This window comes from Psammomys obesus, unplaced genomic scaffold (assembly GCF_907164565.1).
Source record: "Psammomys obesus unplaced genomic scaffold, mPsaObe1.curated_primary_1811, whole genome shotgun sequence".
NCBI lineage: Eukaryota > Metazoa > Chordata > Mammalia > Rodentia > Muridae > Psammomys > Psammomys obesus.
The window spans coordinates 12,392,234-12,405,909 of NW_026585644.1; the positions used below are offsets into that span (position 1 = coordinate 12,392,234).

Here is a 13,676-nt window from a genome sequence, read left to right on the forward strand (position 1 = left end):
AAGAAAGAAAGAAAGAAAGAAAGAAAGAAAGAAAGAAAGAAAGAAAGATGAAGAAAAAAAAAAAAAAAGACTTGGTCCCTAATGCAGCAGTGTTCTGAGGACATGATTGGATCATGAAGAGTCTAGTGTCATCAATGGATAGTACCATTGGCTGAGTTTTTAACAATAGTCTACTGAAAAGTGGCAGAAATCACAGGAGGTAAGGCCTTATTAGACGAGGCACATCTAAGGCTGTATTTTGTCCTTGGCTCCTTCCTCTCCAAGTTTCCACACTCCCAGAACATAAGAAAATTTGTCCCGCCCTATTATGTTCAATCTTACAATGGCCCAGAAACAACAGAGCCACTGTGATCTTGCCCTGAACTTCTACAACTTGCCCAAAACTAGCCCTTTCTCCTTTCAGCTGCTTTACTCTGGTATTTCTGTCGCAGCAGTGGAGAGCTGTCTGCTATCTCAGAACAATTACAGAAAACATCCTCCCTTAGATACACCATAAATAAAGAGGACAGTAAAAACAACCCCCAAATTCTAAAGAGCAAAGGTAGAAACACAGTGAGACAAAATAGGCAAGAAGAAATCATACAAAATAAAGAAAAATACAACAATATTAAAATAACTACAGAAAAAAAAAACCCCACTACACATGGAAAACAAACATCTGATACATACATGTACCAAGTATGCATAAGTTTTAAGAAGAACAAGTGGAGTACAAAAATAATCAAAACTGAAATCAAACTCTGAAAGACTTATTGACACACAGCACCAAACTCCAATGTAACAAGTTCCTAAACTTAAAGATACAGAAAAGCCATAAGGGCATCCACAGAAAACTAGTTACCAAGTTACTGTGGTGGCACAGAGGTAACGTGCTCACAACAAGCATTAGGACCTGACTTAGTTCCTCAGAACCTCCTTCAAAGACAGGCAAAGCACCAAGTATACTCTAGTAGCTGTGAAGGGAGACAAAAGACCCATTACAGCTCCAACAGAGAGATTTGGGTTCAGTAAGGCATCCCATCACAAAGAGCAAGCAACCTCCGGCCTCCATACACACATGCACTGGAGCACACCCACACACATGCACAGACGTGCATACAATACATATACACTCACTAAAGAACAAATTGTCTGTGTAGGGGGTGTCTGTTTCCCAGGCCTCCTCTCTTAGGTGGGGAAACTGAAGCAAACAGTGTGTTTCCCTTCTTTCCCTACCAATCCCTTGCCTCCCCTCCCCCGTCTGCTTCTGAGTCCTTCCGTATATAGAGGTAAGTACTGACTCACACACTCTCAGTGTTAAGTGAAGCAGGCAGGCTGACAGTGAGCACAAATCATTAAGAGCTGAGGCGAGGATACACTGGGCTTATCTGCTAAATTTCTGCCTCAATTATTTTCTCAGGTCAGAAAGGAAGAAAAACATTGCACACTGAGCCACAAAAAGTTGCAAAATTCTAAGGGAAAGAAAGTAAAAATGAAAAATATCTGCTCAAACTATTTAAACACAAGGACGAAAGATACTACCAACCATGTGAGGGCTCCAAAAACATAGTATCTAGAAAACATTTTTAAAAGATTAACTGTATTGTGAAATCCACAGAAGGAAGAGAAGAAAGTAGAAATGGGTAACTCATATTTAAAAACCAGGGAAGGGTCTCCTTAAAGACTTCAGCAGCCACCAGCACCCACAGAACTCAGGGGTATCTGAGGAGCCTGAGGAACCCAGCAAGGCTTCCAGAGGAAAGATGAGCTTTTAGAGTGCAGAGTATCTCCAGAACAACTGAAAAAAGACAGGCCTTAGGGGGAGACACTTTTATAAAGTGGTTTCATGGTATTTGGGAAAAAAAAAGATGTCTGAACAGAGCAGCCTGTGCTGCAGAGAGAGGTGGAAGTAGAGACAAAACAGAGGTGGCAGTTATGTCAGAAAAAAAGAGTGTGCAATTGCGGAGTCCACTAGGCCATGCCTTATCAAGGAGGCACTGCTGCTCCTCAAGCTGCTTAAGCCACTTACCCTGCTTACCCTGCATGGGGAGGAGAGTGCAACACTTCGGGTGCCCTTAGGCTATAAATACAATGGTCATGGGTGGCTGGCAAGGGTCAGGTTATGTACAGCAGTCTGGAGCTTGTGCAGGTCCTGCTCCCAGACACACTGCCCAACTACAGGATCACCCTGACCCCAAGTAACAAGATATTAGAGATGAAAAACAGTTCATTTCCTGGGGCCATGTAGATGTACAAGTCCTTGCTGTAGCTAGAAGCCACGCTGATGTCCACGGTCCATGCTGCCACTAGGAATCATGTGGAAGTCTATGATCCTTGCTGCCACCAGCTGCTTTGAGCAAGGAAGCTTCTTTTGCAGTAGCATCCATGACTGAAGACTTACAACTGAGAGTGAGAGACACTAAAGGCAACCTCCCCCTGTCCCCAACTGGGAAAAAAGCAAAAAAAGTCCAGACAGGAAGCTACTAAAGACAGTCCTTAAAAACTGTGACAAAGATGCTGAAGCGTAGCTCTTCACAACTAATGGCTTCTTGGGGGACGTGACGGGGACTGGCCACTGGCAGTTCGACCATGCTCCAATGATTTTATGTGCAACACAAATTGGACAAATGAGAATCAAATAATTTTAAAATATAATGAAGAAGCATAAAAGCCAGATTCAAGAATAATAAAAATATGAAAAATCATACAAGGGCTGGCAAGATGGCTCAGTGAGTTAATGAACTTATCACCAAGCTTGATGACCTAAGTTTGATCCCCAGGTCCCATGTCATAGGACAGAGTCAACCTATTCCTGTAAGTTGTCCTCTGACATCTGCATACACTATAGCATGTATGTGACCACATACATACACATACATAAAATAAATAGAAGTAAAAATGGAATAATGATGGGAATACTAGCCATGAAGTTTAAGAAATACAAAAGAAAATGAAATAATATTATTTCTTTTTTCCTAATCTTGTTTCCTTTATTCACACTCCAGAGCAAGTGGCGTCCTAAACTTCATTACCATCCACATGTTCAGCTTCCCGTGTGTATGTGCATACCCAAAGCAACCCAGAGCCCAGTCTGCCACAGTCTCAAATTTGGGGCGTCATAAACAGAGGGCTGTTCCTTAGCTGCCTTATGCTCTGTTTCTGACTATTATCTACATTGATATATACCTATTAGATATAGACCCATTAGAAGATAGGTTATTTTCACTGCTATACAAAAAAAATAGTGCAATAAAAATTCTTGGACCAATGAGGTGGGCAAGTGGGTGAAAGCATTTGCTACACAAGCCTAGTGGCCTATTTCAATCCCCAGAACAAACATTACGGTAGAAAGAAAGGAGGACTCTATAAAATTTTCTAGAATTCCAAATGCTACCTACAGACATGTGTACTAACTCTCACATACCATGCACTTACACTTTTAAATTTACACACGTGCAATGCAGCATGTTTCTCTTGACACATCCCTACAGAGGAGTTTGGATCATAAGGAGAACACAATCTGAGCATGTAAAACCAAGCTGGTGAGGCTGAGGAACTGAACCATCTCCTTCACCCACAGTATGAATCTAGGTTTTTGCTCTCCTCTAATAGTTGTGTCTTGGACTTTGGGTAATTGGGAGAAAATAGTACCTTTCTTGATTTGCATGGTCCTAATCACTAGTTGTCTTGATTAGGGTCTCTATTGTTGCCACAAAACACCTTGGTCAAAAAGCAAGTTGGGGAAGGGTTTATTTGGCTATTACTTCCAAATCACTATTCATCACTGAAGAAAATCAGGACAGGAACTCACACAGGGCTGGAACCTAGAGGCAGGAGCGGATGTATTGGCCATGGAAGGGTGCTGCTTACTGACTTGCTCCCCATGGCGTGCTTAGCTTCTTTCTTATAGAACCCAGGACCACCAGCCCAGGGATGGCTCCATCTACACAGACTGGGCCCACTAATAAAATGTCTTACACCTGGATCTTTTGAAGGCATTTTCTCAAACAAGATTCCCTCCTTTCAGATGACTCCAGTTTGTGTGTCAAGTTGACATAAGACTATCCAGAACAGTAATTAGTTCGTTCCCTAAAAAGATGTTGAAAGTCTTTTTAATATTTATTGCATATCTGATCCTGTAACATCAGTAATCATAACTACAAAGCTACAAAGCTACTTAAAAGCTGGCTTGCAAACTTTGGTTTTGTTGTAGTTTTGTTTTTTTCCAGGTAGCCCAAGGTAGGCCTCAGCCTCATGGATGCCCGATCTAAAGGTACTGATCACTACACTACCTTTATGCATTTTTGCCTTCTGTATACATTCAAAGTGATAGTTTTTAAATTGAATTATTTGATATTAAATCTATAGAAAATTTACAATTAATGTATAAAAATATATTGTTGTGGTATAATGGCATACCTGAATACTTTAACTGGTATTTAAAATAACTCCATGTAACCTCAGTATAGATGAAAAAGTAACATAAATACCATTTAATAGTAGAAATAAAGAAAATAGTTATTCTTTTAAAAGATGGGGATCCGGTGCTGAGGGGTTCGACATTACAGGACGGTATCCCCTTCTCAACACAGTAATAAGGCAGCTTTGAAACCCTTTATTCTTTCTATTAAAGACGCCTACATTAAGAATGATGTCATGTGAATAATTGCTTTCATTTTTCTCTGTTCTTGACAACACAAGAGGGAATGAGATTAAACGGCTCCTGGAAACTTAAACATTAGATCAAACTTGGTGAAAATAATCGCTAGCAAAACCTGAGAGGAAAATCTCCTTTGGCAATTTCTTTTCAACAAGCTCCTTTGGTAATTGTATGAATATGGAACTATTCAGAGGCCAAAGCGAACTTGTAAAAATTTTGTTGAGACTGAAGCCTCTTTTATTTCTTTTTATTAGTGCAATTGATTCAGGAGATATGGACTCAGTTTTGCTTAAGGTTGTGTATAAAAATAAGATTCTTTTGTATTACCTATGTGCTAGAAGTATCATTAATCTACATGGTCATTTTGCTTATAACTCAGGACTACTTTGTGACTGTTAAAATACCTTCAAGAAAAAATATGTGGAAAATGATACAGTTTTTCTGTAGACTGGCAAAATGGGATAGTAGAGTCAAACAGAAGGAAGTCAAGATATATTTGTTTGAACGTTAAAGTTAATAGGGCATTTGTGGGATGAAAAAACTCGAGAAGAGAAGACTGATAAACTAAGCAAAACAGAGAAGGGGTGGGATCTAAGGGCAAGTTGAGTACTTTTTTCCTCTGACTACAAGAGAACAGTGCATGGTGAGAAATGTAAGGAAGAAAGTGCAGGGAGGAGCAAAGGAGGGGGAAGCGATAAGCTAGGCCTCCAGATGACACTGTGCAGTACAGTGCAGCAGCAAGGCTCAGAGCACTAAGTCAGGGCCATGTGTCGCCTAGAGCCTAGAGCTGCCATGCTCCCAACATTTTATCTGTTTTGACTGCCTACGCCATCACTGCTTTTTCCAGAAAGCTAAAGTAGAAATGGAATTCCTTAAAAATGTTTTCCTTCCCAATAAAAAGTACATGTCAGGATAAGGACTTTAGGAAGAAAAATATGTTCTGTTCTTTTTTTCGCATCTGTTTCCTTCCAACTAAATGATGGCCCAGCTTAGCCATCTTTATCTGCATAAGTTCTGAAACAATTTTTTTTTCATTTTTGTCTACTAAAAAAAGTGAGGCATTAGATGCTTTGAAACATGAGTGTTTCATATACTATTCAGAGGACTTCTCCACTATAAATAAACAAACGAGCTAAGTATAAACCACACCCATACCTCTCACAGCTGACTGGGAAGGCTGAGTCAGAACTCTGACGTCCAGGGCATTGCTGATACTCTCTTCCACAGTAGCACAATAGCCATCCACCACACTGGTGACAGTGTCCTTCAACGTCCCGAGATTATGGAAAACCTGAAGAGCTGTTCCAACCTGAGTTGGATTCTGAAATACAGGTGAAGTGGAATGAAAACAGATATAAACAGGAAATAAGAAAAACCAATACAAATCTTAAAAAACAATTCAATTGGCACTTTAGCAGTTACTACTATATTTCCAGTTAACAAAAGTAAGGGTAAAGGCAGTTTGGAATAAGTTTTATTTATATACATATACTGCTGTGCCATATCTTGATAGAATATTTAATTTGAATATTCATTTGTTTTTTTTCTTGCTCAATAAAAAAGAATCTCAAAACCATTTTCTGTTACTTTTAAGTGATTAATCTCTACTTCTACCTACTTCTCTGCTTTGTGTGTGTGTGTGTGTGTGTGTGTGTGTGTGTGTGCACGTGTGTACAAATTCAAGGTAAAGTATTATTTTAACATAATGCCAGTAGATTTCACAAGTAAGTTTTGTCTCATTTATTAACTTACTTAGGAATAATAACTAATGAAATAATTTGCAGATGCTGAGCCATGATGAAGTCATTTGAATGAAGAATTTAACTACCAAGTCCATATATATACATGTACACACAGAGAGGAAGGAAGGAAGAAGGAAGAAGGAAGAAGGAAGAAGGAAGAAGGGAAGAAGGGAGGAAGGGAGGAAGGGAGGGAGGGAGGGAGGTGCTAGCAAGACTAGACATACCACTAGGTTCTGAGTTTGACTGAGAGATCCAGCCTTAATGAATTAGGTGCAGGAGCAATGAGGATAATTTCCTGATATCAGCCTTTGAGCTTCCACATCACATATGCACCTATATACTAGTGCATCCATGTACAGGTACACCCACATACATCTCTGCAACCACACTCAAACACACCTGAAATCTAGATCATAAACTCAAATACTGTCAGCATCTTTGAACTGTCTATGCTTTTCCAAACTGTACCACTCCAAGTATTATCACCACTCTAACTTTTGACACAAGATTAATTCTACCTGTTTGTCACTCCAACATCAGTAGAATTATATAGTTATGTGATTCTGTATCTGGCTTCCTTTGCTCTGTGTCTTATGGGTGGAATGTTTCTGTGTTGTGTCACGTAACATAAGTTGACTCACATTGCTGTACAGCATTACACTATAGAAATTTTCTTCTGTCTGCCTGTTCTACAGTGGACATATATATGAGTTGTTAATTCCAGACATATATATGAGTTGTTAATTCCAGGCATTATAATTAATACTGGAATAAACATTCTAACATTCAGCATTTGATGAACAAATATGCATAGGTGTTTCTGCTCTGTGAAAGCAGAATGGAAGCATTTGCAAACTTTGTGTTTACAGATACAGTAGACTTCCCAATAATACTGCAAAAACTGCAGAGGGAAATCTATCAACTCCCCTGCAACTGACAACCATGCCGCTGATTTAGTTACTGCTTTCCATAAGCACTGTGGTTTTAGTTGTCTTTTCAATAATGAAGAAGGGAGCTGCCTTGTCATGGATGGTATATTTGAATCTTTTGGTGAACATACAAAATACATATTCCTTGTTGCCCATTGTTCTAACTGGTTGTTTTATTCACATGTATATATATTTTTTACAAACTGTTTATATTAAGTGTAATCACTCTGATAATTGTTTCTATCATAAAATGTCTCTCACTCTTACTGAAGTCTTTTAAGGACAATATATAAATTCTTAATATAAAATAGTCTTTAATTAAATGAAAATAAATTCCTAATCTGAATGTACTTTCTATGGCTAGCACTTTGGGCACCCTGTTTCTTAATGGTATTTTTGATCAAAATTTCCATAACATTTCTACTCATTACAGCCACCCACCACTACCTCCCCTCAACTCTCCCCACTGCTCCCCTTTTTCTCTCCCTCCCACCCAGCTTCATGTCCTCTTTTCACTTTTTTGTTATTAAAAAGCCTAAGTCCAAAACAAACTAGTGATATGCACACAGCTGAGGCCATCCATCAGTGTGCATGGGCACCCTACCACATCCACACCAAATGAGAACTAGCTTCCTTCCCTCCTCAACGACTGACAGAGAGCAGCACAAGTGGCAACAGTCTCAAGCATCACGGTGTTACTTGGAGAACTGGAACAGTAGAGGTAGTTCGAGAAAAGTAAAATTTCTACTAGCAGGAAGTACTGACTTATAAACTTAAAAAACAGTTAAAATGGGAGCTGGAGAAATGGCTCAGACATTAAAAGCACTGGTTTAAGACCTCTTCCAGATGTCATGAGTTCAATTCCTGGCAACCACATGATGGCTCAAAACCATCTGTAATGAGATCTAGCGTCCTCTTCTCGCATAGACAGAACATTGTATAATTAATAAATATTTTAAAAAACAGTTAAAATGGGAACTTTTACTGTATATGTTTACTGTAATTTAAAAATATAGTGGGAGTCAAATTTTTCTTGGGCTAAGAAAAGGAAGCTGAATATGTTTTTTTATTGTGAACCAGAAAAATTAAGGAAAGTGAATAAAGTATATATTTCAGTTAATAAGTAAAACGTTTCAGCATATATTAATAAAGATATGTTTCATTCATAAATTAACTAATAGAAATTGTTTTTTAATGTTAGATATAAATATAGCATGAAATTAATTTCTATGCAATGTGAGATAGGAGTCAATTCCAGCACTTTCCTACATGAATATTAATTGATCCAACAGTATTTACTCACAAAAGTTCAAAGCAAATGAAAATCCTATCCCACCTTCTCCCTTTCAAATGCTACCTACACAGTAGGCCAACTATCCACATGTGTGACTGGCTGTGACTCCTCAATTCTCTACTTTAAAAATTAGTCATCTGGGGGCTGAAGAGATGGCTCAGCAGTTAAGAGCACTGACTGGTCTTCCAGAGAACCTGGATTCAATTCCCAGCACCCACATAGCAGCTCATAACTGTCTGTAACTCCTGTTCCAGGGGATACAACACCCTCACATAGACATATATGCAGTCAAATACCAATGCACATAAAATGAAAGTAAATAAATTTTAAAAAATTAGTCATCTGAATTATTAGCGTAGCTTTAAACTGTTTTTACTATCCAGTTCTTTTCTTCAATTTGAGATAAGTTATTCTTGGTTCATGGTACTTACATATACATTTCAGAATTGGCCTGAATTTCCATTTCTTAAAAACATGGGATTGCATTGGTAAAATTAGAGTTGACATCTTTATCATGATGGGATCTCCAACTCATGAATATAGTATTCTATTTATTTATTCGTGTCTTCATTAATTTCTTTCAATAATGTTTAGAAGTTTTCTATAAAGAAAGTGCATATATTTTATTATTTATAACGGTAGTTTGGGTTTCTTCTAAAACTCAGTTAAGCTATATAACTATGTTTTGTTTTAATCCCAAGTGTGGGGTTTTACTTTGCCCACATAACTGTCTTGTGCAGGGCATGGTCATTGCCAGCTGTTAACAGCAGCATAAAGAGGGCACAGTCTAGGGATCTGAGGATATAAATATGAGAGCCCAGGAAAAGGAAAGTGTGGGGTGAGTTGGTGGTATGTGGTCTGTGGCTAGTGGCAGTTGGAGAGACCAAAAACAAACAATGTGGTGTTAGCATATTAAAATTAATTTTTATTATTAAAATTGTAACCTAACAAGCTTTCTGTAATTAATTTTAACAGCTTATTAATCAACTGTTTTACTTTTTCTATATGCAGTCATGCTATCTCCGAATAATTTTACTCCTGTTTAATCTTTCTTTATTAATTCTTAATACAGATCTTCAGTTGATAATGAGTAAAGTATGCTATAGCAGAATCTTTGTGTCATTCCTAACCATTGATCAAAATGAAGTTTTATTTTTGGTCCCCTGGGAGTATTTTTAATTATAGACTAATTTTATTTCAGGGCCCACGATGATGACAGCCTTCCCTTTATTTAAGAAATGATATTGTACTTCTGGCGGGAAACCATCTTGGTCAATGTGAATTGTCCCTGCTCATGTTTGCTAGCACTGTGCTACTCATCACTTTACACCAGTGGTAAAGAGAGATAATTTTCTTCCTTATCATGTCCTTACTTTGATCCCACCATTATCCTGGCTTCATAAAAGAAGTGGGTATTCTCCTCTTTCCTCGATTCTTGGATAGGGTTTATATAATGTTGGCTTATTTGTTCCTTAAATTTTGGAAGAATCGTAACTATGAAGGTAGCTGCCCTTGTAGTTTCCTCAGTGAGAAAGTTTACAATGATAAATGCAATACTGGTAATAGAAGTAAAACTATTTAGACACAATCTTCCTAGCCTTATTTTTTAGGTTATTTTCCTAGAATTTTGAAAACTTTATCTAAATTTTTTAATCTATTGGTGAAAAGTTAGACTTAATGTCACCATCCTTTTAGATTTATTGGATCTATTATCAGACAATCTTTTCTCTGTTCCTCAACAATTCTTGGGATGTTTATCAATATAATTTGCCTTACCAAATAACTACTTTTACACTTTGTTGACTCTATTATTAGCTCTCATTAATCCTATTTTGGAGTAAGGCAGACATCATAAATCAAGCTCTGACATTAAACAGTCAAAACCAAAGGCAACTCACATGACCTCTTTAAGACACTTTCCTTGTCTACATAAGGCAGATGTAAGAACACCAACACAATGGGAAAATGAAAGTGGGGGGAGAGGTGCAGAGGCAGAATGTCCTTGTGCTGCCAGGGCCAATCTCAGCTCCTGAACTCTGTAAATCCTGCCTCTGCCTCCTGAGTGGCTGAGATTACAGGTTCATGCCAGAGAAACAAATGAAATAACATCAGTTAACCTTGACCTCGAGCTAGTGGCAGCATGCTATGGTAGAAAGAATGTGGGTTTTTACACTTACATGGCCTTCAGATGGAATTATAGCTCTGCAGTAAATAGCTATGTGACTTTGGCCAAACTACTCCATTATCACTCATCAAATTTTATGGTATTTACATAATTCACACTTAAAAGTGCTAAGGGAAGGTTCTATATTTGTTTTGTCACTACTACACTCCTAACACCTAACCAATGTGCTATGCGAATAGATGTTGGAAATTACTATCTGAATGTGTGAAGAATAAGTAAATTTCTACAATTGAGTTCTATTATTGCAACCTCCTCTGTTATTGTACCCCTCATGAGATTGCCAAGAGTCTAAGGTAACACACATTTCTTATACTAATAGAATATAGGACTAATAAAAGGTATGGGCTCGCTGTCATTTATTAATATCTCTGTAGTAATTCTAAAAGTAGCCTTTATTTCTATTACTAAGGGATTTTTCCCTCCCCCTTGGAATTTTGAGATAGGATCTCATTCTGTACCTCAGGAATGTCTTGAATTCATAAAAATCCTCCTGTTTCAGCCTCTTCGTGCTAGGGTTACAGGAATGGGACATAAATACCTCTCCAAGGAATCTTCCTTAGCAGCCTATCTTTAATTACTGAAATGAGTAAGAAACACATCAGAACTATCTGGGTAACCTTGAGGATGTCAGCTTGTTTTAATTTCATAAACTTAAAAATGATGAAAACAGATAATAAAAAAGTTTCCTAAACTTAGCCGAAGATCATTTTGAGGAAAACATAGTCTATAGGATCTAGTCTATAAGATCAAAATTCTTTGATATGGCCTGGGCCAGACGAAGCCTGTTTGTTTATATGATGCAGTTATTCAGATGAGTCTCCCTCTAGCAGCCAATAATGTGGTCATAAAGAATTTGGTTAGATGTGTTTGCCAGACTCTGAAAGAAAGTCATTTATGGACTAAAATGATGACAATAAAAAGTACCTGAAATGCCAAAAGTCTTGTCACAGATAGGCTTAACTAGCATTCCATAATGTTTTTTAAAGTTTTGCTGGTAGCTGTTGTTGTTGCTGTCTGATAAAAGAAAAAAAACATTGTTTCTCTAAATCTATGATCTTATTTGAAGGTATTTGAAGAATCAGTTGAATTTGACAAATAGTCATTAAAAAGAAAAAGAAAAGAGGAAAAGTAAAAGTAGACTGGGCTACACAGATGCCATGAGAATTGTTGTGGCTTGGAAAGTGGTCTCTTTGGGTCAACATATAAAGGCTTTGTGCCCAGGGAATGACAGGGTTCTACTGAGGACCCATAAACACCAGCTAAAATAAATGACTTTACAAGAAAACTGTATCAGTTATTTTCTTGTCCTAATGTGAAATTAACTAATACAAGAACATAAGGAGCAGCACAGAGGGAGAAACTTGAAACTCTAAAAGATAATAGATGCCAACTGGGATGGCTAATCTTAGTCGTCAACCTGATTACATCTAGAATCAACTTAAACACAAGCAAGTAAGCACACCTGGATTTTCTTGGTTGGAATACTTGAGGTGGAATATGACCCTAAATCCAGATCATATGACATCAGGGTACCCAAGCTAAATATTTAAAGGCCATATGTTTTTTATGGCAGTCCACATGAAAGGAGCAGGAAAGAGAAAGCTTTTGCTTTTTGTCTGCTTGCCCATTCTCTGGCTAGCAAGTTCATCTATTCTGTTCCTGACACTCATTAACAGGTTTTTGAATCTAATTTTTCAGGATTCCAACACAGACTAAAAAAACAGCAGCCCTAAAGGATTCCAGTACCAGATTGGGACTGCTGAGACTTCCAGGCTTACAGAGTCAGCAATTCTCAAAACCTTAGCCTTTCAGCAACCGTTCCACTATGCAAGCTAAAATCTGTAAGCCACACTAATAATTCTGTGTGTGTGTGTGTGTGTGTGTGTGTGTGTGTGTGTGTGAGTTCATTCAATAAGTTCATTCCTTAAGAGAACCCTAAGACTAGTATATGAACTAGCTATAATTACTAGAAGGGAAGAAAAAATACATCTTTGTGAAACCAGTGACAGGAAAATTGAAAGTAAAAACCTATTATTAATAAATTATTTCCTTAACCATGGATAGGTATAAGATACTAGTAGGGTCATCTTTGTTGGGAAATATGCTTCTAGAATGTATAGTCATAGCAAAACAGTCTGGTAGAAAACGAGATTGAAGAAACCAGAAGCCATACTGGGAATGAATACCAGAAGCACTGGAGCGAACAGAACAAAATGGGATGGTGGACTACTCTAGCATGGCTTGGATTACAACATTAAAATATTTGGAAATGAGGTAAGATTCAAGTGAGGATCAGATCCTGCAGATACTGAACAGTGGCATCCTTTCCCATCATTCTGTCTTATCATAGACAAATATCACATGTGACCACTAGTTCTTGCTAAGCCCTTATTAGTAAATTTTCAGGCTCCTGGCTCACTCAACTATAAAATAAAAGGACAGAAAAAGACACACTCCACTGCCTTCTTAAATATTATTAGCCTTCCATAATAACCATCCAGGATGTGCTGGTACTGTCCAAGAATACTAAAAATAAAATAATGCTGTATTCTAAAACCTTTGAATGTTTATGGGCTGACTGGAAATAATAAGAACAAGTAAGTCAGCAATTAAAATACACTAAAATAAATGAGAGATGATATGAAATGATTAAAGAAAATATAAAGAAGAGGTGGTTATTAAGATATAAAAAGGGAAAAATAGGGAATAAAGGAAACACTTCTTGAAGGAAGAAGTCTTCACTAAGACCTGAAATGAAGTAGTTTGTGAGGCTCTAAGAAGCTGAAGAAAGGAAGATGGAAGAGGCAGAAAAGGACAAAGAAAACTGCATGTACAAAGCCTGGGGGTAACAGCACACTGAAACCTAAATCCATTAACCCCATGCCTG

At 37.7% G+C, this 13,676-nt stretch overlaps 1 protein-coding gene across 1 annotated transcript in view; it reads right to left on the reverse strand.

Annotated features, from left to right (window-relative positions):
- Positions 1–13,676, reverse strand: part of Cog5 (component of oligomeric golgi complex 5) — a 279,550-nt gene that overhangs the window by 130,528 nt on the left and 135,346 nt on the right. The window contains exon 8 of the mRNA XM_055624641.1: positions 5,795–5,960. Within this exon, the coding sequence (XP_055480616.1) occupies positions 5,795–5,960 (166 nt within the window). The remainder of the gene's footprint in view (positions 1–5,794; positions 5,961–13,676) is intronic.